We start from the raw sequence: 26,844 nt of genomic DNA, 5'->3' as shown, positions 1-26,844 counted from the left end.
TTTTAATAATCATTCAGAGTTTCAATGACATAATTAAGCTGTGTCTTACTGCTGATATCCTTTTTAATCATCAACACAGTCATTTGCTCTACTTGAGAAGCAGTTCTTATCATACAAGTGCTGACTAAAACAGATGGTTCATTTCCACCTGTATTAACACATTTAGAACCACCTTGAAAAATAAAAAGAGTTCACCCGAAACCAAAATAAGCAATCTCTTTTCTAGCTGTATTGTACTGACATTCAACACATTTTTTAAAAAACTGAGGATGTTAAAATAGATTTAGGGGAACATGTAATAGGCATATCAATTTCATTGTCTCAGCTAGAGTGCCAGGATGCAGTACATTAACCAACTCATACTTAGCTTCTTCTCAGTTATACAAATCCTGCATACAGGCTGAGGGGGCCTGTTTGGCATAATGAAGATGTTACTTTCCAAGACTCATGCAGATCTCTGCTCTCTGATTGAGATCCAGTTGCATAAAGGTACCACTCAACATGAGTAAGATTGGCAGAATCTGGCCCTTTATGAATAGGTGCTTCCTCTTTCAGTATTGATTAATCTGGATGAGACCTTTTCTTGTCAATGCTGACATTGTATATACTTATTAATTTCACTCTGATTTAGCATTAATTAATGGCAACTTGGAAAGTATCAGGATAAAAACTTATAATGTTTTCATAAGACAAGATAGAGGCAGGTAATAGATGGAGCAGTATGTAAAGACGTTAATATTTTTTGGGAAAAAGAAAAGATAGCTTACAAAGATCCAGAATTGTAGTACTTCAGGTTAATAAAAAACTGTTAAAACATGCAACGCTTATGAATATTGTGCATACTGTTTGTATGTGCCCCATGTAAGGTAATAAGAAATGGTAATTGGTCCTGCGGGAGCTCTGATCTGCGGTGCCTTTTTTAGTGACTTCATTTTTAGTCTATAACTTTAAGGCATGGCTATTCTGAGAGCCCTAGACGAATGAGAGCAATTGCCCCAAACTGTCCTCTGGGAGCTCTCCCGGAGATGAAAACAAAGCCACTGAAGGGCAGTCCTTTGATTTGTTTCTACAAGGGTTCATATGCAAGTCATTGGTATCAAAAACACCTGATAAACAATATCAGCATGTTACCAGAGAGCTGAAGAAATCAGACAGCTTGGGAAATTGTCTCACCACAACTTTCACAATCTTAAACTGAAATGGCAGATTAGAAACTGGATGATAACTGGGTTGGGGTGTTTTTTTGTTTTTCATTTTGTTTTTTTAGCAGTGACAATACCATAGTTCCCTTAACAGAAGCAAGCAACCTGCCTTCCTAGTGGAAACCTTGACACTCTCAACCAGAAATGGATCCAGTACTTCCCCACTTGCCTTCACCACTCAGGGGGACATGTATCCAAAGGGCAGGTTGTGGTACAAAGTATTTTTGGAACCCAAGTAAGCAAATCTGGCCTAAACTCAAGGAAAAGTGGTCTGCATATATAGAATCATATGCTTCAGTTTGCATCTTCTCATTTCATCTGCAAATTTCTTTGCACTGCAGGCAAGACTTGCATCAGCCAACAGATGAAGACAGTTTAGTTTAACCAAACTCTCTCTATTCACAAAGAAATCCATGGATTGAAGCTGATGCATTGTTTAATTCTGTCTTAGTCAATAAAGCTGCTTGTTTGAATACATCCATAAATCATAAATAGAGAACTTTTGAACATGAGACTAACCTCACTGTTATACTCATCAATGTTCTGCGGTACTGTGTGATAGGTAATTGTTAATTTTCTGTACATTTCCGAAGACTCAGTGTTACACATTTTGTCCCAGTGTTTGTGAATTTAGTTACAAATATGGGACAGTTGCATAGAAGAGCAGAATTAATCTAATTCTAATTTTATATAAATAATGATTGAATTGGAAATGACACAATGTTATTGTATCTGAACTTAATTTAGTGTCTCCCTGTACATTTGTATCAAGGCAAAGCAAGGATCCAAAACCAAAGAGAAGTCAGTTTATTGAAGAGCAAATAAAATACATTTTGAGGCCATGGTGCTTTGTTAGTTTCTGAAAATAAAAAATGAAGCTGGATTTAGGAATCAGGTCACTAACTGCCTGGAGAAAAACAGATCAGATTTTGTCTCGATTCCCTGCCAGTAAATATTCCAGTCTGGGCTTCTTGCAAAGCATCCGACCTTAAAAGCTCCACATTATTTTGGTTATTCCGCAATTATAATGACTTTGATGGAAAGTTCTCTTTCTTTTCTAGAGGGATTTTTGATAGATGTTTCAGTTTATTGATAACATCAATTCTATTTTAGCAGTTTCAGGGAAGGGGCTAAAATAGTTGCCTGGATTTGCAAATAGAGAATATGTGTCCACTGTAGTTTTGATATTAGTTACTTTGAGCCCTAAAAGTGAGATGTTATTTTTCACTTGCTTCTTCATGCCCATTTCACCATATTTAACCAGTTTCGTTCTCTGATATTTAGATTTCTGGACACACTTTGGTCCACTAACTTTTAGGTACACTATTGTCCAGAAAATGTCTGTGGTCGCATAATAGTCTCTGCCTAACTTCCTAATCCATATATGTTTCATTAATTTTCCGCTCACTAAAATATTTTCTTTTCCATGCTTGAAAACTAACCTTTTATTAGCAGCTTCAAAAATCTGAGTTTTTCTGAACTATGTAAGTATTGTGAAAGTTCTGGTGCCCACAGTAGGAAAAAATTGATTTTATTCACATTGCAAAGAAGTCTTATGAATGAAAGAAATAAACAAATTCATTTCACATGAACCTGACATACAAGATTTAAGATTTATTATTCAGTGCCTAGATTAGGAGGAAACATGAATTTTTTCCGTAGTTCCAAGTACATAATTATAGCTAATAAAGATTTAGAATCTGATTCTTCACTCAAACTGGTTTATATTAGTCATAACTTAACTGATGCCAGTGGAGTTACCAGTGTAAAGTGAAAGAAGATTCAGTTCTTTTGTCTGTCTGTAGATATTTAAGAGCTCTTCAAAAGTTACTGGTTAGATGCAGCTTACTGAACTACTGGTACTCATTACCCACGCAGAAATGTCCCTTTAAACTTTAAATTCACTTTTAAATATAGTCTCCAGACTTATTAGAATTACATGAAGGGTGAGTCTAAAAGCTTTGGCAAGGCTCAGCTCAGATTGGTAACTAGAAGTCTGGATATTTATGACCTTCCTAAATCTGTGGGATTGAGCTTGAAATCTTGTGAGTGTGGCTTTCTTTCTGACTGAGACAGTGATCCATAAAGCATAACCTTTCTTTTGGTATTTTAAAACACATATTTGTGTTCCAATACAGATCAAATACATGAATTTAAAACACAGTTTAAAAGTTTAAACATTTGTGAGCTTCAGAAAAGATTCTGTTTTGCGTGAGGTTTTAGGTTGGTTCTTGTTTAACGAAACCTGTAGTTTAACTGAACCCCTATAATGAATTCTCTAAGTATTTGCTATTCCTTCTGACTTGAACTTCACATTTCTTCAGTTATGATTCTGCAAGCTTAGTGCAGGTGTGTCTAGAAATGACATATGAGGTTATTGAATTGAGCTTCAGTAGATTGGCATCCAAGGTAATGCAGAAGCACAGTAGCGCAATGACATTTCATGCATTCACCATTATCGTTTACATACTGAGGGGTAATGAGATTGCTGGCACAGCTGACTGGAGAACAACTGTTCTGTTTTGTGGCCTCTCTTGAGATTTCAGCATTTGTTTTTCTTCTACATTGAAATGAAAACAAAACCTTTAGTAAAACCGAATTGTGTCAGAACGTCTCTTTTCACATCAAAATTGTTAGAGAGTCCTAAATCAAAAATCTGTCTGTGGAAGTGACACCTGAGGGTACGCCCTGGATTTCAGAAACCACCTCAACAATAACTTCATTAAAATCAATATGTCTCCACACAACATTTCAATTTTAATGTTTTGCCAAAAATTTTCCAACCAGCCCTAATTATCAGCACTAATTCAGTCCTGATGAATTGGAAATATCCCTTTCTATTTTTAATAGTCTTTATAAGAGGCAGTTTTTGGAAGAGGGCTAATGCTTCACAGTCTTATGTAAAACCAAGACTAATTTACTGTGTTACCATGGGGAAACTACACACTGCATCACTTTGATGTCAGCCAATAATTCTCTGACAAAAAGGTTAGCTCAGTAAAGGCTTTATATATAGTACAATATGTTTGTGCCTAGTTTATTCAAGTTGCTCTAGTAAATTTATAAAAGGACCTCATGGATTCATACAATCGATTATCTATTAATCTAAAAAAACTCTTTAGATCTAAACACAGAGTTTCTTTTCTTGACGTCATCATGTTAGTTCTAGGTGTACCCCAGGACTTTTAAGTGACTGTGATGGGGTGGACTAGACCCTGAGTCCCCTGATTCCTGATTATGGCTTTGTGGCCCTGCCAAACCCTGCCCCAGAAGAAGGCAGTAGAGTGGTCCTCCAAGCTGCCTAGAGAGGCTGAGTAGGAAGCAGCCCAGCGGAGCCCAGTAGGCTAGTAGACTAAGAGCTGCACAGAGAGAGCAGTTCCTTGCTAGAGCTGGAGGAGAATGGATGGTTCTCTGGGCTGGCTGCTGGGACTTCAACAGGACAAGGCCCTGAGGTAAGGGTGAAGAATGTGCTGGAGCCATGGGGAAATGACCCAGGGAATTGTAGCAGCAGTACAGTTTATTTAAAGGGACATGGTGGACAGCTGCTATCTACAGGGTCCCTGGGCTGGGACCTGGAGTAGAGGCAGGCCTGGGGCCCCCCAACCTCCCATTAGTCACTGGGGGGAGTGGCCTGGACACTGAGGACCCCAGAAGGTGTAACTAAACTCTTTTAGAGGCCCAGCTGAATAGCTGGGGCCAGAAAGGCCCTGAGAGGGCAAAGACATTTCTTCCAGAGAAGGAGCCCTGGGACCCTGCTCTATTCTGGAGCAGGGACAAACTGAGAGAGATGTTACAGAGGGCACTGAGAGGTCCCTGTTGGACTTGTACCCTGAAAGGGATTGGCTTTGCTTTTATCTCAGACAGATTGTGTATGACTTGGGCCGGAGGGCTAAGTCAGCAAAGACCCACCACAAAAACAGGTAGAGAGAGAGTGTAGGCACATACGCTTGGCTAGGGGGTGCTCACAAGAGGTGAGTGCAACCCTGTTACTGTGACCCCTTAGGGAAAGGCATCACTAGCCAGCAGGTAAAGAGAGGGGCAATTGTAATCAAGAATGGGATAGGAGAGTGGGAGAGCCACCAGAGGATGGTGAAGGGGGTAACACTAATCAGTTAAGAGCATTTCGGTGACTGACACAAAATGAATGGCTTTTGTTCACACACTGTCTGCAAGTCAATGTCTTTTGACAGCGTGGAATTCAGAACATTCAGGCAGTGATTCTATTTTAGTTGAAGGGACTGGGCTTTGATCAGTAGGGTTTTTGTTGTTGTTATCCACTTGAATGTTCTTTATTGTCAGCTTTTTTGGTCAGATGTAGTCTCACCTTTTTTCTGTCTTCTGTTTACCTCATTTCAAGAGATATTTAGAAGCTAAAATTATTTTAACTATATTTATTCGGTGGCACTGTCCAGCTGTTTAAATGATCATATACAGCATTTCCTGGAGATATAGCTTCATTGAATTGGTTTACTCATCTATTTTGATGAACATTTTGGTTTCTATATAGTGTCAAGCATCTTCTATACCATATGTAAATTTACTTTCTTTTTGCTGGTTTAATGAATTATTGGATACACAGGGTAGCTCCAGAATTCTGATCCCTCTGAAAACTCTTGTTTTCATAGCCATACATGTGATGGATGTATATGGAAATTGGAAGAAAGTTGCACTGCTGCTGTTCTTTTCGGCTTAACTTAGCTGTTGATATCTAGTGCCCATTTTTGAAGCTACTCTCTTGAACTTTGCATCAGAATGACATTGAAAAATAGTGTCTGCACATTATATTGGAAATGGTAGTTGCCATAGATTTATGATACACTGTGTGTAATTGGTGGCGGGGGGGGGGGGGGCACTATACATTTGTGCAGAAAACTTCCACTTTGAGGATAATACCTGTGCTAACTGGTAGGATAGGTTAAATGCAACAGTATTGATAGAAGTGGTAGTTGGAATGTTTTTTAAGAACTTTCATACTTTCAGTATAGTACAGTGCCTTCTTATTTGCTGTATTTTTTGACCACACAATGTCTGTCTGCTGACAGATCCCAGTTCCTGAGGCAGTTCACGTCAAGGAGGAACCCGTGCCCTTCCTTAGAAGCAATTTCTTTTGAAATACTAGTGTGGAGAACTGGGACATTTTTTATTTATTTATGAAACAATGTGTGACTCAGTTTTCCCCTTGCATTCTATTGTTTCCTACCTGGGTGAAGGGGATTAACCTCTTTCTCTTCCACTGGGGAGATATGACAGATGTGTGACCTTGGAAGCATGGAAAATGTCAGACAGTTGTATCAAGATGTACAAGATGCCATAAGTACATAGAATATGCATGGACTTTTGCATCAATAAGTGTAATATGCATCTTTGTGTTCCTGGCTTGCTGGGTGGGTTTTGTGTGAAATCTGGAGTGACTCAGGAGTGAGTAATGCAAAGTCCCAGTATCGGCAGTGTAGACACCCAGCTGTTGAAACTTTCCCCTGAGGAAGGGGGTATTGATTAGTTTTATTTGTTTCAGAACTGGGCAAAAAAGGGTCAGCTTGAACTGAGTCAGGGTCCCTCACGTGACGCCCCAAATGTACATGAGTATTTAACCAAGAGGGAAAATCTCTGCTGGAAGGGTGGAAGGACTTTGAAAGCTACCAGAGGTTCCATGTGGAAGATGGGTGACACCTAGCAAGCTTAGCGTACATGTAGACTGTATATTGTTTTATAATATACTTTCTCTGTAGCACTTTTGTCCTAAATAAATGTACTGTGCTTTGTGAAAGCTGGCTGATCACTGGCAAATGCTGTCAGAGGCCCCTGAGAGAACAGATCTGTAGGTGCTGGACTAAAATCAGACCTGCTGGGACAAACACAAGACTGCAACCCTAAAATTGTAGTCTGGAGGGAGAGGAAGGTGGGTTCTAGCCCATGGACATTTAGAGGCTTGAGACTTAAAGTGACACCCTTGAGAAGATGAGGGAGGGAGCAGAGGTGCAGTTTACTTTGCTTGGATGCCCTTCTTTGCATGCCATATGACAAAACAGGATGTATAAGTGTGTCTAAAAAGGCTGGTGAATAAAATCACATTAAGGCTACCATAAATATCAACACAATATCCAGGAAAGGTCATAGTGATCCTGCTTTATTTCTGAGCTACTCCTGCACAGCTTGTGAATAGTTTGAGCCTTTCCTCATCATCCCAAAGTGGGTCAGGTCTGCCCAGGTAATCTTACTTTTCCTTGATATCTGTACCAGAGTGTTTCCTTTGTGCAACTTTTACAGATATAAGGGAAAAGCATGCACTGGGATCTGCAAAGTAAGCTGAGGCCAATGCTGGCAAAAATAGCAATTTTTTTCTTGGCTCATTTAGCATTCAGTTAGACTCTGAGCCCAGTAGTAGTGATAAAGACACTGCTTACTGTAGCCAATTTTGAATGCTTCACTTGTAAGAAATGTTAATCTGGGTTGAGTCAGAGGTTATCCATCTGTTCATATTTTTATGTCCATTTCATTTTCACCCATCAGCTCAAAGGATGAGGCTCAACAGCTCAGTTGTCAGTGATTGATGTTTCTTGCTCGCTTCCTCTGACACACCTCTAGGTTGATGATTTTCCCTCCCAAATTCTGTCGGCTTCAGTGCCATTAGTTCACCCTCACTTTAAACATTCAGCTAATTTTGTGCAACTTCCCATTTTCACTGGAGAAAACCAGAGCTGGATTCCTCCTTTCCCCCTAACTGCGCGGGAGAGAAGAGATCGCCCTTAGCTGGGACCTTATCCTTTTCATGGGGTGAAGCTAAACCAGTGCACAGAGACACTGAATGAGAGGAAGACAGCTTATCTCTTTACATTTTACCTTTTGAGCTGGGAGACAGGGCAGCTCCCTCCCCACAACTCCTCTGTTGTGGACATCATAACTATGGGACCCCAGGCTTGTAGTGGGATTGGAAAATAGACCTCATCACTAGGGGTCCCATTCTGTGGGAGCCCCATCGCCAGAGTCATAGGGAAGAATATATAATGTTGCCTGGAAGCCTTATCCACAGGGAGGGGAAAATTTTCTTGGGAAAGGAAACAGGAGGAAGACTACAAGACAGGGACCGCATTCCTGTGCATAAGCAGAGGGAAGACCCCTCTGCCTCCTGGCACCTGGGTTTCAGAAGCAGAGAGAGATCCACAAGATCTTCCCTCCAGCAGACGCCCAGGCTCTCTTCTTCCATACCTGTCTCACCTGGTATTCGACTCATGTCTCAGCTAACCCCATGAACAGTACCTAGCACATTGCAAGCACCACTGGGATACAAATAAATAGAGTAGTATATTCTTCTGGGAAAGAACTGGGTTCAGAATTGTGTTCGTTGTGGAACTGAGACGGAAAAAGGGAAAATGGAAAACTGGATTGAGAGCACGTTTTCCAAGAGGGAAAAGGCCACTGAACTTTGCTCCCTCTCCTGTTGTCTCAGGTGGAGGAGGGAGGAGAGCTCACTAGCTTCCATAAAGGGGAGGATCAGAAGTCTGAATTTGATGTGGAAGTTGAGAGGAATCCAGTGGAGAGATCTGAAATAGGGAAGTGCCACAGTCCCAGTGGTGGGCCAGGGAGAAGATTGTAGTTGCATAGCTTTGAGTAGGCTGAGGGAAGCAACATTTGTTTAGAGGATGTTGGAAGATAATCAAGATAGTGACAAGACTTAGTCATAGAGGCAAAGAGGAAAGGTCAGATTTGAGATGTGGAAAAACAGAGCCCCTGAGATTTGGAGGCAGCTTGGATATTTTGGAAGAAGGATACAGGAGTGCAATCATACTGAGATTCCAAGACTGGATGAGAAGAAGCAGGATGATGGTGTCTACAGCAGTGGAGAAGGGGTTGAGAGGCAAAATGCAGAGGCACTCTGTATTTGTGAAGTTGAGATGGGATAGCGATAGCGCGGCCAGGCAAAAGGTGAGAGAGGCAAGACAGGGCAATCACAGAGAAGGTCATGATAAAGAAACAGATTTGTGAGTTGTTGACAGAGACATGTGACTTTGTAAGAGGAGATGAGGTTACTCAGGGATAATGTGCAGAGAGATTGTGTGGAGAGCAGGAGGACCTCAGACAGAGTCTGAAGGATGCGAACAGAAAGATGGGAGGAGAGACAGCTACCAAAGGAGATGCTGGAGGTTTAGGGAGAAAATCAGGATTGTATGGGAGTCCATTCCCATTTCTGAATGACAGAAAATGTGCTCTCAATCCAGTTTTCTATCTTCCCTTTTCTCTTCTAACCTCCATAATGAACATAGTTCTGAACCAACTTCACTGTGAGTGCTCTGTTGTTCTGCAGCTTTCAACAACTATTTTCAAAAATACTTGTTGGTAACTTGGCTTGGTTCTCCAGTTCAGACACGGTCTCGACAAAGGTAGTCAATATTCAATACATTTGACCACTGGTGTTATTGACCAAGTACCCATGAGTGCCTTGTTGTTCCAGCCCCCAACGTACCAAAGGTTGGATTTCAGAGACTAGAATACCAGTTAGAATGTGGCTGAGAGAAACCTAAAAGAGAGCAAAATATCCTAGAGGGAATCAAATTGTATTGAAGACAAACAGCATTTCCAAATATGAACAATCTTCAGTGCACTAAGAAATTTTTTTAACATGTCTGTCTATCAATACATTTTAATTGGTATTGTGTCTGCTGGAACGGTCTTAGGGCTCTGATGAGATATTTATGCCCAAATCAGCCTCAGCAAGCTGTTGACAGAACTTCCCACTATGCTGTGTTTGCCAAACCAATCAAAGGGACATTGGTGACACAAATTAATTGTAGTGATTGCAAAACACACGTTACTGTATGGAGACAGTATAGCATCTGTAGTTATCACAGCACTGTCACCTAATAACTTGTGACACCACTGGTATCAACTTCTAAAATGTCAGCCTACTTTTCTCCCAAATATCCACTCAACAATGTTTTTTTCTACTTACTGAGTTCTATTCATTATCTAACGCCTAAGGATCTATGTGCTGTCACTCCACTGGCATTCTTTTATGTTTCTATTTTCATTTTATCAGTGTGGGAGAGAAAGATGTGGCTGCTGGTGGTGGGTGTGTTTGAGGGTTGTAAATTGGTGGGAGAAAACAAAGGAGTGGAAAACAAGCTTGGGGCCTACTGGAGTTTATATAGAGACTATGTAAGAAGATGCTTAGCAGCTTGTTTGTGTTCATATAAAAAAAACAAAAACAAAGGGTGGAAGGTTAAGTGCCAGGTTGTAAATGGGAATATTATCTTAACCTATAAAAGCATTGCTATCAGCTGCAGGTTGGCTACTTTAGACAAGTCTCGGCGTGTTACTTGGTTTTCTGCAGAAAATAGCTGCTTTATTCCTGGCCCTGAATCTGGATGAGGAGAGAAATGATGAATGTTTTTCTGTCACTATTTTATCTGATGGACAGAATTATGTTCTTAAGAAAATGTGGCGCAACATATTTATTTTGTAATGACCTGGGTTGACGTATCAGACGTCTCAATTTTCAAAAGAATGCATCAAAATGAACCGTGACTCAGGGCTCAGTTCAGCAATTTGGTGAAAAACAGAGGAAGAATATTTCCATGGCTGTTAGAGCTTGGCAGCTGTGAAAACCAAGCAGGATTCCCTGTGGCAAAACGAAAAATATTCCCCCTCTCATGCATGGAATCTGGAACTCTGCCCAGCTCAATTGGTTCATATTGCAGTTGGTCATCAGCCAGCTGCTGTGGGGGGCTCCATGGAGCCTACTCAGGAGCTTTCCTAGCGGTATTCTACTGTGGTTGTAGGCACTTCTATGTTTAATAGAAAATCTTGCACTGGGGAGTTCTCAGAACTATGGATCAGGCATCAATGGAAGTTCCTTTTGTTTTTAGATATGGAGCAGTGTTAATGATGTGGCACTGGGGACTGTGCCTTTAAGGACTGGGCTTCCCAGACAGAGTCTGGAAGGGGCACTGTGAATGAAACTCTTGTTATACACAGCCAGTTGAAACCAGAACCACAACACAAGAGATGTCTTGCTAACTCCTTTAGCACTGAGCGATCACTGAGCACCGCATGGTATCAAGAGTGAAAAGGAACTAAGCAGATACCATGAGTGGACGAATGGAGCAGTAAAAAGCCCCCAGTGCTGAAACTCTCTGGAAATGCGGAAGACCATTGTCCGGCCATGCCAGCAGAAAGACAGGAGTCAATGGATGTGGTGTAATTAGGCTTCAACTTTATTCATTTTAAATAACTGGGATTACCTAGCAATTGCATAGTACAGGTCATCATCATTCCTTAATCGTTTCTAAATTATCCCCAACCTGATCCCAGCCATCTCGTTGCTGGGATCCAACCATCTTCCCCTCATTGAGGTAAAGGGGGCTATAGAAGGAGGAGGGTTGGCTCCCTTCTGTGTTAGTCACAGAGTCCCAAACCCCACTTCCTGAGCTCCTCTAAGGGATGCTTTATTTCATATCCTTTCCCAATCCATTTTATCCAGTCAGTGTATCCCTTCCAAAACTGTTACCCGCATTGGATATCTGCCCCCAAATTTAATTGTTGTGACAACATAACCTAACCCACTACCCCACCCAGCTGGGTCCCAGACCTGCTGTGGGGAAGGTGAAAAACCCCCACCCAGCCTCCGTAATCTAGTGGTGAGGGAAAAGTTTCTTCCCAGCCTTCAATGAAAAGGGCAATTAGTAGGATGCACATAGCAGATTGTGAGGGGACCTAGTTCTTTTTTATATCCGTGAGTTTGGGGGTGGGGGGTGCTGCCAGTGTGATCCAGGTGAAAAGGGGCTTCTCCAGGGACTGCATGGGATATAAATACCCACCCCCTTCTGATCGGCAGGAAGGGCAGTGACCTCCTTCTCCTTCACTCCCCCAGACTTGGCCCAGCTGCTTCCTGCTCTTCCCTGCTCCATCCTTGTATACATTGCCCCCCTCCCATCTAACCGCCTGTACTGGGGGGAGCCGTTAAAGAGGCAATACTCCTGTTCTTCCAGCCAGCTGGACAAGGACCCAAAACATCAAGCTGCAGTGAGCACACTGGCGAAGGTTTAAACAGTATTTTACTCTGTATCTGCAAGCAATGGGTGCCAGCAGAAAGGCAGAGTCGGAAGGTAGCCTTGTGACTGTCAATAGCTAGTTCGGAAGCACTTGTGTTTAACAGTTTTCAGTTCAATCAGGCAGAGGAGGCTAACTGTGAAACTGTATTATAGAAAGGTGAGGTGTACTGCACTGCATCCAAAAAGGAAACATCTAAGAAATTATTTTAAAGAGAAAATACACAAAGAAGGTGAAACCATAGAAGAACTTGTGACTGATCTAAATCTGAAGAGCTCATCTTTGCAATTTTGTGAGGCTGAGTTCCTGATAAGAGACCAGTTCACAACTGGGATCTGGAACAAAAAACTCAGAGAGACTACTGTAAGACCAAAAATTAACCCTTCACAAAGCAATTAGAATTTGTCAAGCAAAGGAAATCAGCCAGTCCAGAATGAAACTTATAGAGGGTGGACAGTGCTTTGATGCTGTAGACATAATAGAGAATCCAGAATGCTACCAGAAAAGAGACCTGAGACAGGAAGGCATGCATAACTCAGTCGGAGTCCAGCAAAAACAACATATGCAGCCGCGCAAGCCAAGTGGATGCCCAACACGTGAAAAAGATGCAAGAGTTGCAATGGATTACATCTCTTTGCAAGTTTGTAAACACCAACAGGGCATGCACAATGTGGACAAGGACAATGACATCACCACTAGCTCAGATAAATTCTTCACAGGAACAATGGACAGTATTGCAGCAGGAGATGATTGGACTACCAATCAGAAACCAAAGGGGACATTTATTAATTTCAAGTTTGTCTGTTACATAAGTTTGGGCAGCATCCCAGCCTTCCTCTGGCTGGATATTCAGAAATGTAATCTGCCATGGCACAGTTCCAGTTCCCTGATGTATGTCCACCCACTTGTTCCCCAGCTTCTGGCAAGTCTAGTACCTCAGATCCCTGAGATCTTTCCTCTGAGGTTGGCTCAAAGTAGTAGCTCCCTCCCCCTTCCCAACTCCCTGGTTTGGGTTTGCTAACTTCACATCCATGGTGAGCACATGCAAGCACTTTGGACGACAGGATTAGAATTCCAAACAATCTCAACAAATTAGAGAATAGGTCCAATTTCTGCAAGATGAAATTCAATAAAGATAAGTGCAAAGTGCTTCACTTAGGGATGAAAAATCAAATCAGAGCTACAAAATGGGGAAAAACTGGTTGGGTGGTATTACTTCTGAAAAGGGTCTGGAGGTTATTCTGAATCACAAATTGAATGTGAATCAACAATGTGATTCAGTTTTGAAAAAGGCTAATATCGTTCTGAGGTGTATTAAACGGAGTAAGACTTAGAAGGTAATTGTCCCACTCTACTCATTACTAGACTTAGGGTGACTAGATGTCCCGATTTTATAGAGACAGTCCTAATTTTTGGGTCTTTTTCTTATGTAGGCTCCTATTACCCCCTACCCACGTCCCGATTTTTCACACTTGCTCACCCTAACTAGAGTACTGTGTCCGTTCTTGGCACTACACTTTCGGAAAGTTCTGGACAAATTGGTGAGTGTCCAGAGGAGAACAAAAATGTTAAAAAGTTTAGAAAGCCTGACCTATGAGAGAGAGTTAAAACACCTGGGTATATTTAATCTTGAGAAAGAAGACTGAGGGGAGGGGGACCTGATAACAAATGGACAGTATGTTAAGGGCAGTTATAAAGAGTGATCAGTTGTTCTCCATGACCACTGAAGGTAGGACAAGAAGTAATGAAGCAAGAGATTTAGGTTAGATATGAGGAAAGATGTTCTAAATATAAGGGTAGTTTAGTGGGTGAGGTAATAGATATGTGGATGAGGTAATATCCTTATTACTTCACCCACATTTTCTCTCTAATATCCTGGGACCAACACAGCTGTAGCACTGCATACTAAACGGACAATGACGTACAAAACATTTAGGGTCGTGACCCTCCAACCTTTTTCACATCTGTTTTCTAAATATTTCAGCATTCATAAAGGAAAAGCTAAAAAAGTACAGGCAACAACCTACTCTTTAACTTTCACTATTTAGGTTATGAACAGGTAGAGGGTAAATCAGTATCAGCTTTGTCTGGTCTTTCAACCCTTTATCCAATCATTATCTGACTATTAAAGACTTTAGATTAGGGCTTCACCACTAAATTAAGTGACAGCATTGTCAAAGTTTTGGCACTGTCCTTTGCACATTTGCTCTTATCTTTTGTTGACCGACCAACATTTTTTCATATTTGTATTAAATTGCCTTAAAAGTACAATATCACACAAGCTTGTTCTTTTCTTAAAAAACCTTTATGAGAGTGTTCAATATAAAACTGTCTAGAGTAAACTTTGTTGCAAATTCTCTATTTTTAAAATACTGACCCTCTTCCCCCCCTCCCCCCAATTGGGGAAGTGGGCTACTTGTAACTCTTTCCAAAAAGTTCTGCCCTGTTTATGCATTTTCTTCCTTCTCAAAATGACTAGCATCCCTCTTCCTCTGCTGTATATCTAGAAATGTTCCTAAGAAGCTTACAGTTTCAGTTGCATGTAATACTGCGTTAATTTCTAGTAAAGATTCTTAGACTATGGTCTCTGGTGCCCCGTCCTCCGATTTGTCACAGGGTGCTCTCTCTCTTTTTGATTTCCAGTAAATGGAATTAAAATGCAGCAAAAAATGCATTAAATAAATTCCCAATATTACTTTTCCACTTAAGCAATTTTTGTAATTGCCACTATAGGAATATTACATAATCACAAATGGAAAGGAAAGTGGTCTGTGTAATTGCACACAGGTAGGGAGGGAAGTTCCTGAGACAGCTTCTCAAGATGTGGCTTACCCTATGAAGAAGTTAGAACCTTTGATTTAGGACTTGTCTGCATGGTACTTTGGCTAACTGGCTCTCGTGGGCCCTGCTCACACACATTAAAAAATTCCCTAGTTTGCATTAAAGTAGTACTGTTTGAAATGAGACTGCAGTACTGCACACTAGGGAATTTTTAGTGCATACCTGTGCATCCACATGGGCCAGCTTAATGTACACCCCGCTGTTGCAGACTAGCACATCATGTAGACAGGCGTGATAGATTTGTGTGATGTAGATCCCTCATTTGATATGTCTACATGGGCAAAGTGTTTGGCTATAAGTACTGAAAACAGGCAATCTCTAGACAATAAAACACAGAAGATTTTTTCAAAAAGGATTTGGTTCCATAATTAGCATATTATCAGTTAAATGTTAACTAAATAGATTATCCCTTTTAGGAAAAACTCCCTTGTTATCGGTTTAATTTGTTCAAAAAATCCTTTTCAGACTGAATCATCTTCATATGGGTGCAGACTTCTCCTTGTCCTCTGAAAAACATTATCCTTCAGTTAGTAATGCCATGAAAATATGTCTGAGTCTTGACTTCTTTAGTGTTGGGAACATGGGATTATCTCAATAAGCAGTTCATGTTCTTATATTCCCATGAATCATAATTTGATAAACACAATTAGCTGTGCAACAGTTCACAACTTTTTTTCACGATATTTAAAGGTGTGTGATCAACTTCAAAATCATACTTATCTGAAAATATTTTATTACAAGTAACAACTGAGATTACTGTAACTGAAAGATGAGAAATTTTCCTTGCTTTAAATTTTGCTTCTGAATTTGACGTTGGTGTATAATAACTTTTGCTGCTTTTCCTATGTGCTCCATTTTCCCCTTTATTTTGTGTGTGTATTTCACACAAAACAGGAGAAAAACATTTGCAAACACAGCAAAATGTATGTTAAAATCACAATAATTGGCTTGGATGCAAGTGTAATATCTGAAGTTACTTTTGCCTTTAAAAATTGCATCAATTTCAAGTTGACAGCAGAAGTCAAGTTTTAAAATAAACTTCATCTATTTAATCGATACAGAGGCACCCTGAGATTCGTAATAAAGCACCTTTTATTGTTTATGCAGTGGTTGGGCTTGTTTCACTGGCATGTGACCTGACTGGAGTCACTCTGGATTTAAACTAGTGTAACTGAGGTCAGAATCTGACCCACTGTCTACCCTGGTAGTAGTCTTTAAAAAACACATTCAGGAAGTATTTGTATGAAGTATCAGCAAAAATGTTAATTTCTCTTTTATCCTGTCATTTCAGGTACCCATGTCATGGAGGGCTCTGGGCGAATGCTCGTAACCGCTGTGGGAGTGAATTCTCAGACAGGCATCATATTTACTCTATTAGGGGCTGGTGGAGAAGAGGAGGAAAAGAAAGATAAGAAAGGTAACCGCCTCATAGCACATCTCGGTGGTCTCAAATTATTCTTGTAGGCCCTTTATCGGTAAAGCACTAAAAGTATGTAAAGTACTGTCTTCATGTGTATTTTTTGTCATTACGTATGTGAGGGAATACAGCAAGAGCTATATATTACTAATACGTAAGTCATGATTAAAAGTTTTTCATTTGAAGTTGCAGACTGTAGTGTGTGATCAAATGAATGGGAAAATAAGGGTAGATCTTCCCATCACAACATTTTATGTTTGCACATAAATCTACACTCACATAAATTTTGCACCTTTACATAATATTAGTCTTCATAAGTCAGACATAGAAACAGCACCCTTATTTAAGTTTGAAAAATGAAATGAGGAAAAATTGTGCCTTTTTGGTGATGTAAATGGTGAGTGCCTGTCTTTGTAGTTCTTATTATAGACTAACTTAAGTACACTTTGTTCACAGACACCTTTTTATTTTCTAAGATTGACAGGTCAGGTTAGGAATATTGGAAGAAAACTAGTCTAAGTGGCAGCAAGTGTTGAATGAGGGTTACGATTTAACTACAAGTGCCAGGCAGTCAAATCAAGCAGTCTCTTTAGATCTTGACCTTATTGCAGGATAAAGTCAGAAGAACTTACTAAGCTTATTGGCTACACACTAAGCAGAAAATTGGTTTACATACACACACAGTCGTCAGTGTAATCTGTTCAAGTCTGGTTGCTGCATTTCTGGCCTGAGTGTAAAAGGGATTTTTTTTTTAAACTATCCTCCTCAAGCATTCAGTTGTGTTTAAGGGTTAAGAAACATAAAATGTGACATTTTCTAAAAATTCATAACTTGTCAGTAATAAAAAAGCAATTATAACTTCACCTAATGATTTTACTTGAGCTACATGTTCCTTTGGGATATCATTTATCTTTCTCCTGCATTGCATGTTTTTATATTTGAGGCTGCAGACACACAGAGTAGACTTAGATGGTTTTCAGGACCTGAAATTCCCCATTTACTAACATCTGCCCTCTAATATTTTTATGAAGAGTGGCAAAATGGACTGTTGGGAAGGCTTAAGTGATTGCACTCAACGCCACATTTCTACAAGAAAACCTATTCTTCGTACCACATAACCTCCAAACAGAAGTACACAATAACCACTACTCACAATAAAGGCTAAGAGCATTAAAGAGAAAACATTTGCAGTTTCCCAAGGTAGACTATTTTATGCCGTTATTTTTTAGGGCCCAGTCCTGCTCTCATTGAAAACAGGGGGAACAAAATCAGGCTTTTACAGTACCAACAGTTTCTGTTTTGACAGTCTGTGTCAGCAGGGTGAGCGGGATGTTAAAAGTTCAATATTTGTTTCGAGCTAACACAGCTTGTCTGCAATGAGTGTCTGCTTTGGACCAGGGAGAACCCCCTCTGTATATCTTCTTGCTTGGTGTCTGTATATTGGTGTATATCCCAAGCCCTATTGTTTGTAGTCTTTAAAGAAAAAGAAGCAAATCTGACATGGCAGATTAATAGAACAAGTGGTGATTCTAAAGAAACACTGAGGGGTAGGGCTTTTCAGAGCAATGCACAAGAATTTCATATAACACACATTAACTCTGATTGGAACCACACAGCTACAACACCAACCAAATGCTTTCAAAATTCAGGCTCTTCTCTTGCAAGCACCATTGTGTGGGTGCAGGAATCTGCCTGCGTAGAGCGACATGTAAGGATCAGGGCCTTATTCCCCCCGAATATATGTTCCCTTTATATAAACCTGCAGTCTTCTGAAATCCTACCAATTGTGTGTTTACATGTCAGTTTTCTCTGGTTGTGGGCTTTTATTCTTCATTAACATTTTGTAAAAATCATCATGCAGGTATGAAAAAGGAGGATGGACATCAGCTTCCAGGTAGAGTAAGAAATCTATCAGATCAGTTAGAAGGATGAGGCTTTTAGCTGCTGCCATCTGAGAGATTATGGTGCAAATCAGGGCTGAAAAAAATCAGGGTTGGAAAAATTATCCTTGAATATTCTGTTCAAATTCAAAAGTTGATTTTATTTGACTTCATTTGAGACCCTTTCATGCTTATTTTCAGCAAACATTTGAGTGCTCAAGCATTACCAGTGCTGCAAATCATAATTTTAAGCTTGGATGCTCAATTATTCCTGAAAAGTAAATTATTGTATATTGAATTTTTAAATGTACAGTTTAATTGCTGTGCTGGTTAATGTAAGTATCCAACTTCAGAGAAAATAAATGTAAGTAATCAGTTATGAATTATGAGTATTGTAATCAAATATGCAATTTGAAATTTGCATATATGTACTATACGGTGAATTTCAAATTCTGTATTTTATTGTGTTCATTTTGCACTAGGTCCATCCACAACACTGCTATTCACATTAAGTTGAATAACTAACCTGTGTGAAATTATCAATTGTGGGCCAAACATCAGTCATTAAAGAATTTCATTTGTTTCAAAAAGGAGTAAATGTGAAAGTTGTTTTCTGTTGTGAACAATTAACCAACAGAAAGCAAAGCAAAATTCATTGAATCAGTTATTCATTATGAATTGTTCTCTCAACTCTAGTGCAAATGAGCATTAATAATAATAAATAAAACCTTTAGGGAACTTTTCCTCCTCCTGTTATGAAGGAACCTCTAGTCTGACCAGTTCCCCTAAAATAAGGAAGATTGCTGAATCTAAACTGGGATTTTATTTTCTATTATATTCATTTTTATCATAGATGAAATTGAAAAATGCAGGGACCAAATTTGGCAAGTTGCTGTATTTTGTATTTCCCAAAATATCTATATGTACTATTGAAAAATGTAATCTAATTGAAATCAGTGAAGCATATTAAATGTGTTATCGTTGCATAACTTTTGGGCCTATGCATATAGTGTGCACTAGTTCAGTGGTTCTCAAACTTTTTTTTTCACGGACCATTTGAAAATTGCTGAGAGTCTAGGCAGACCACTTAATGATCTTTCCAAATGTTGTTTGTACCATTAACTAACTATTGTAAAGCGCTTTGGATAAAAGTGTTATGAAAAAAAAACTTAATAATAAGTAATGTTTTTTGTTCTACAAATAAAAGCACACAATATTTTAATATCCATAGTCTTACCTTTCTAATGTGATGGATGTGCCCTCTTTACCCCGCCACAACAGCCCCTGAGTTGGGTTTGGGAAGGAGGGGGGTCTCTCACTTTCTCCCCCACCGCAGCAGCCCCTGAGCTGGGGCTGGGAAGGAGGAGGGTCTCTCCCCCGCCACAGAGCTGAGACTGGGAAGGAGGGCCATCTCTGCGGCAGCCACAGCCCTGGAGGTGGGGAAAGTCACCTCTTTCTCTGGCCGCCGCAGCCCTACACATCCCAATTCCCCCACCCCCTCTTCTCACCCCACTGCCCCCACCCCCTATTCCCCCCAAGGCCACCACCTCACCTTACATGTGTGTCTTCTCCAGGGTCCAGGCACCTAAGTAGTGGAGCCACAGCTGCACTACACTGATTAGGTGGGTGGCCCTTCTTTCTCTTGTGTGCGGCTGCCCGGGCGCGCACCTTAGAGGGAGCTAGCTGCGGACCCTGAGTGGAGCTCATGGACCACTGGTGGTCCACGGACCACAGTTTGAGAACCTCTGTACTAGTCGTCTTAGTAGCAATATATTGTACATTTTGAAAAATACTGACAGGTTTTATAAATGCATTTATTCAAGCCAAATTATATTTTAGCCTATTTAAAGTCAATTTTTTTGCAAATAAAGCAAATAAAATATCTGCATAAAGGAGCAGAGGTATAGTAATACATAGTACAGTGTATAGACAGTTCTCACCAACTCTGTTAACTTTGTTAAATGTGTCTTTCATATTTCTTCTTTTTTTAAATATTCCATGTATGGGGGGGGGGTTCTGACTTTGGTAACATCTTTGTAATGACATTCATTTTCAGCCTTTATGTTGCTTAATTTAAAACAAATCTTTTTTTGGAAAAAGCAAAGTCACACTAGTCCATGAATGTTATTGTTTGTGTCATGTAAATTTGTTCATATTATTATTTATTATTCTTTTTTATCCATTATTACTCAGTAGATTCTTCCCATCCCTCCTCCCACCCTCCTTCAGCTACAGATGGTGCAGCAGGTGCAAATGCCACTGATAATGCAAATGCCAGCTTAGTCAATGGTACGTCAAGAACACCTAGCTTGTTTTATTTGATGGATTTCTCTCCTGACTATATAAGCTTTCCTCTTATGAACTGCACAGATGTTGTATGTGCATGTGATTACCCTGTGAGAGCTCCTACTCCATATACTGTACAGCAGCTTATAAGAGACGCCACAACAATTTTGTGTCTCACAGGCAATTTACATCTTTTCTTCAAGCTGAACTAAGAATGGGAGAGGAACAAATAGGAATTTTGATATTTCTTTTACCATTAATTAAAAATGGTGATTAAGTATACTTTTCAAGTATGCCCTGTTTCCAAAGCTTTTATAAGAAGTTGTCTTTTCTTAAAATTTTTAATGTCAGACTCCTCTTTACATGCTTTTTAACACAGATTTGAAACCAAGCACTATTATAAATTTGTTCTACTGTTCCAAGTGGCACTCTCATAAGCATTCATAGTCTCAATGTAGCTTTTGGAAATAGTACTGGGGTCAGGAATCTGGCTCAAATGCAACATGTAGCACTTCGGTGGCATCTTTTAACTAAGCACTATTCATAGCACCCTTTTGACAGAGATTATGATTGAAAAGAGGAATACTTTTATGCAAGTTTGTGCCCTTCAGCATAAATTGTTTAAAGGGCTGCATTTGTGTACAATAAAATACTATTACATCAGTTTTGACTTTAACCTAGTACAGCTTCTTGACCCCATTTCTTAGCATGCTAATACTTTAGTAATACCTGTTCTGGTAGTCTAATTACAGTATTGAATGGAATGGGTAGATACTAGTTTAGGCTTTTGGAATAGCTTTTATTTTTGATTATCATTTACATTTTTCAATCTTAATCACTTTTTGTGCAGTAGTATCTGTTCCTTATAGCTTTGCACTATTTTACAGCACCAATAACATGGTGGAATGTAAATACTATTTCTCATAATTATTCATCATATTTGTGACATAAGTAGATTCTGTGCCTTGCAGAAGCCATTGTAGTGTGCATATTAAGGTAAGCTGGAGATCTGACATCACAATAAACACTACTGTGTTTCAACAGGATGGTATTTTCTGCAAAGCAATGGCATGGGAAATCCTCTGCACATTTTTAAAATAATTGTATTAAAATTAATGTAGCAATCTGCAGACCCTTAAGATCATTTCCGTTATATACACACACACACATACTCCTGTAGGAAAAGTGGAACCCCCAAGCCATGTTTTTCCATTGGTTGACAAATACCTTAGAGACAGAGAACCATTAAGTTAATGACTATTTCATTCTCCTTGCTCTGATGTGTTTGATTGCTATAATAAATGTACTTGCTGTACATTTCGTATAAGGCAAACATATGTATACAATAAAGCCTTGATAGATGTTCTCCTTCAGTACCCCAAGGGACCAATACTACATTAAGGGCTCAGTTCTTCAAGGTGCTGAGCACTCTGTCCCTGATAAAGTTAAGCAGCTGCTGAAGTGCTTTGCTGGATCAGAGCCAGAGTTTGCACAACATGCTGAAGGATTGAGCACTATGTGATTCCAGCGTAGTTTCTCTACTGAACCCTAGTCATTTTTATTGAGCTGTGTTTAAAGGACTGCTGTGTTCGGCCTTATTCATTTCATCTTGGTAATGTGATGGAGTTTATAGTAATATTAAATCAATATTTCAAATCAAGTGGTGTACTAAATTCTTTTTCCCGGAAATTATAGTCACTGTCCATGCTCGTCTCAGAATTTTCGTTCCCAGAAACACACACACCTGTAAATCCAATTCTGTATGATGCTCAAGGTAAAAAGTCAGATTCCATGCATTTGACTGTATTCTGTGAATTGTTTTTCCATCTTCTCTTGTGATGCTCTCAGCTTAATTTCTCATGAAATTTGATCCATATGGATGAGAACGCTCCACCCTGAGTTCAGCATGCCTTGCAGCATGTGTTCTGAGGAGAAACAAGACTGGAAAAGTAGTGCTGTGTGCCTCAGGTTAGGACTAGAGTGTTTTGGGTGAGGCTGGCTGGGGTAATTTCCAGGGTTTTGGCTCCTGTCTGCACTATGACTATGCCTTTTTCAAGACTGCGGCGATGGTAATTCATTTTTCAAGAGTAGTTACAATGGACCACATTTTTTTTAGTTAAGAGAAAATGAAGTTTTAAAGCAAGAAAGTTAAACATTACAAGACCTCAGTTAGGACTGGATAATCAGGATATGTATATAAGAGCAGTTTCAAGAAACATGAATGTATATCTAATGCACGCTCAGTAGTGAATATTAGATTGTCTAACAAATATAGTGTAACACTCTTACAGGAAATGCTCTTGTAAAGTAGCTGTAAATCAACACATTACAAAAAGCAGACTGAGGCACACCAATAATTATTCAGTTGTCAATGTAATTTCAAAACAAAAATATGTGTTTTCCTTGGTTGGACTTCTAGTGACATACTTGAATAAACAGTTGCCATAGCATGCTTTTTCCAACTGTATAGCAGGTTAAGAAACTATATCTATGAATTCCAACCGTTTTTCTACTTTTCAGTAGTTAGCAACTGAAACTGAATAATTGTTTGCTATTTGTTTTTATGGATGCATGCATTAATATTTTTAAATACAGAACAGTGTAGGTAGACAGATCGACTTTTTATTAAAAGGTTTTTAATATGAAATGTTAGTATCTTGCTTTCGCCAGTCTATATTAAAAGAGGGGAAAACACAAACAAGCAAAAAACCCTTAACATGAAAGTTGTGCAGAAAGTAATTCATTAGGACAATTTTCTTTATATATTTTAAAATGCATTTTGAAATGTGCAAGTATTTGTTACGAAGTCTTGAGGAGCAACAATGACTGCAAACCTTACGAAACTTGTTTGTCCCAGCTAATTAAAATTAGATCATCAACAGAGCTAAATAAGACTGCTAGCTTCCCAGTGATCCTACTTGGGATCTTGCTTTAGACCAGTGGGTTGATGGGGAAAGTGGGGGAGCTACTGATAGGGACCTTGTCAAGCCTCCTAAGGCTGTGGAGCAAAAAAGCCCACTAAAGGTCTGTAGGAAGGAGGAGACACAATCAGTTTTCTAAGGCTCAGAAATGGGGCTGCTGGGTAACAATAGCTCTTAAGGTCTGCAGGAGGAGAAAAATAACCTTGATTCTGCTGTTTCTATGTTTCCATTTTCCACTAATCTAATTCTCCTTTCTCCTGTTGACACCTCCTAACTTTACTTCACACTGCTTGCCTGCTTCCTTCATCCTCTTGTCTCCCGCTCTAGAAGCACTCTCCATGCCCTCCCATTGCCTGTGCCAACTAAATTTTGATCCATGCCTTCTCCACACATGCTCTCATTCTCACCCCCAAACACACTACTGACCTCTTGCAGGTCTCCTAAGAGCCACGGGAACCTCTGGAAGTCCAGAGGAAGGAAGACTGGAAAAGCAAAGCAAGGAGGAATCCTTTCTCCCTCCTCATTCAAATGGATGAACCCAATTAGCTTAATTTTTTTTGCTCCCCCCCTCTCTGTTCTCAAGTCATGATCTGGCAAATGCATGTTAAAAGCATTTTCTAACTGAGGAGTCCACCACGTTAATATTATAGCTACAACTGCTTGAATGTCTTCAGTTTGGGTATAATGTTTTCTTTTTTACATTAAGTAACATGATGATTAGTTTATATTTTGAGGTCTATATCTTCAGGGAATTAAGCAGAGAATTACTTAAAGGTTAGGTCTCCAGCTGTCAGTTGACACTAGGTGGAGAGAGTTAATTCCATTTTGCAGAGGATTTTGATATTTTGAAATTTGTTTTCATTCTGATTTGGAATGAAAACCAAATGTCTTGATATTTTCCATGAAAGGGAATGGAACTCCAACTCTGGGGCAGTCAGCCTGGTGGGCTGCCCCAGAGCTGCATATCCTTGCAAATTCTGGAACCCAAGCTGCATGGGACCTTCAAGCTTGGGAGCCAGGATTCAGGCAGGTGAGAACGCAGGCAGGCTGCCATGAAGCTGGACAGGCAAGCTGTCAGGAAACCAGTGCAACGATTTGGGGTGTAATTCAGACCAGTGAGTGATTGTGTCACTGATTGTCCTGTAACCCTGAGTTCCTTAGAATTCTCTGCTGCTCTAGCTCCCTGTCTGTATGCTCCCAGCCAGCATACAGCCAGGCACTGAGTATCGGTGTGTTCAGCAGCATAGCATTTACAGATATGTGTGATTGTCTTGTGTAGTTGAAGCTAAATTGCTCAGAACTCCAATTATCTTTGGAAGTATACTATCCTATTGGGAAGTATATGACTGTAAATGAGAGTTACTCCACAACTCAGTACTCAGAATAAATGTTAGAATATATAGTAAGTCAGCTGCAGCACCCAGAATAAGTGAACACTCTTCCAGTTTTCCCAATTGCAGTTAACTTGTCCATTCTTTCTAACATTTATTAAAATTCAGTTACTAGAATCAGTCTAGCACTTCTGTGACAATACAGGCTTGTTACGGCATGTCTTGCGTTGAAACTGGGATGCATTTTCCGTTGATAAACATGCATAGTTTTCTTTAGGATTGATCAGAGTTACACGTGGTCAGCAGAAGGAGTGTAAACAGCTATATATGTCATTTTCCAACATAATACAATGAGTTTTGTACTTGGACAGTTACTTGGAAAGATTTGCAGGGAATGCTGGTAGCCTTTTTGGAATTTGGGAGTGGCTGTATTCTGGTTGCCTAACAGAAGGTTATCTTATTCTTAATTCTGGATTGCCTTGCTTTTGAGAAGCTCAGGTCAGAGACTTAACATTATTTTAATCTTATATTTTCATACTTAAATATCACACTTGTTTGAAGGAGACATGTCATCAGGTAAAACATTGTCATAGTTAACAGTAGGTTAAACAATCCCAGGTCACTTGTCTGTGTTTACCACTGGGATTCCTATTAAATAAGTTGTAATTCCTTAATATAATGGATTTACAGCGTTGTAGGGAAGTTGAATTAGACAATGATTGCGGAAAAGAATTCTGAAAAGGTTGCTATTCATTTTTGTGATGCTGGAGATACTCCATTGCTATTAGTCTCAATTTTGCTAACCCACTGCATCTGATACTACGCAACAGGAAAGAACTACTAGTAATTCTGTTTGAGCACTTTCCCCATCATATTTTTGACTACATATTGACTTGCTGTATGTCTCTGATCTTGTTTACCTGTAGGATTAGAGTGGTTTGGGGATGAGGGAATAATTCATTTCCAGAGCAAGATGATAGTTTGAAAAATCATTATGGTGTACCATACATTTCCTGGGACTGTTCTAACAGAGGAGAATGTAATTAGATTCTGCTAAAGAGTTTTTAAACAGCATTTGCCACCCACTGTTCAGTTTCCGGGTCACTCTTACGGATTCCTATAATTATTTGTGATGATTTATATATCCTAATGCCAGCAATAGTATTAAGTTATCCTGCCACAGTGGTCTAAATTAGATTTGAATGAAGTAACTGTTTTTAAAGGGAACAAGAAGCTTGACTGTGACAGTGCCCTGATCGTGTTGCAAAGGACAGAAATCTTAATAAAGGTGAAGACAACACAATGTAATGGATGTCAAAAACCATACAACAACAAAACACAGAAAGCCAGTGGTACTGACCCCTGTAGCCCACCCACATGTTCACAAAGCAAGCAATTACTGGGGCTGTCACAAGCCTCTAATGTGCACAACATATCATGTGGGCAATGATGCTTCTCTCCAAACTTCTCAACCTGGTATTCCAGATTGGAAAAGGGAGAGGAGTTGTAATAAACTGAACTGACTTCCACTGCCCTCAGAGCCTCTACCACTGTTACCTTCCCCCCTCGTTTCCAGGAAAATATTTATGCAAAAATAGCCCCAATAAAAAAAGTCATGACAATTTTTTAATGCTCCATTCCTTATCCCCCCCTACAGTTCTAAAGAATTCACATAGATGAGTGTGTCGTTCAGATCCTAGCACAAAATGAAAGAGGATGGCCCTCTCAATTCCAAGGGTTATATATCCCAAATCCTTGCATCCTGCTAATTTATAGTCCAGTGCAGGGCTCACCTCTGGATTCCAGAGGCTTTTTGGAACAGCAAAAACCCAAAAGCCTTTACCCCCACTATTCTCCCATTGGTACTCTCTTTATATTAATCTTTCATATGTTTCTTTGGTGTAAATTCAATTGTGATCC

The 26,844-nt window shown here is 39.7% G+C and overlaps 1 protein-coding gene across 20 annotated transcripts in view; it reads left to right on the top strand.

The window, feature by feature from the left end:
* The window catches only part of ATP2B2 (ATPase plasma membrane Ca2+ transporting 2), a 714,211-nt gene that overhangs the window by 549,735 nt on the left and 137,632 nt on the right, over nt 1–26,844 (top strand). For 11 of the 20 annotated variants that reach the window (XM_074958190.1, XM_074958171.1, XM_074958173.1 and 8 more), the window contains 3 exons: nt 16,381–16,506; nt 18,368–18,400; nt 20,580–20,675. In XM_074958190.1, the coding sequence (XP_074814291.1) occupies nt 16,381–16,506; nt 18,368–18,400; nt 20,580–20,675 (255 nt within the window). The remainder of the gene's footprint in view (nt 1–16,380; nt 16,507–18,367; nt 18,401–20,579; nt 20,676–26,844) is intronic. The other 9 variants (XM_074958182.1, XM_074958185.1, XM_074958188.1 and 6 more) reach the window with 5 other exon arrangements.

This window comes from Natator depressus, chromosome 7 (genome assembly GCF_965152275.1).
Source record: "Natator depressus isolate rNatDep1 chromosome 7, rNatDep2.hap1, whole genome shotgun sequence".
NCBI lineage: Eukaryota > Metazoa > Chordata > Testudines > Cheloniidae > Natator > Natator depressus.
The sequence above is the reverse complement of the archived record's forward strand: the minus strand, read 5'-3'. Positions and strand labels throughout refer to the sequence as shown.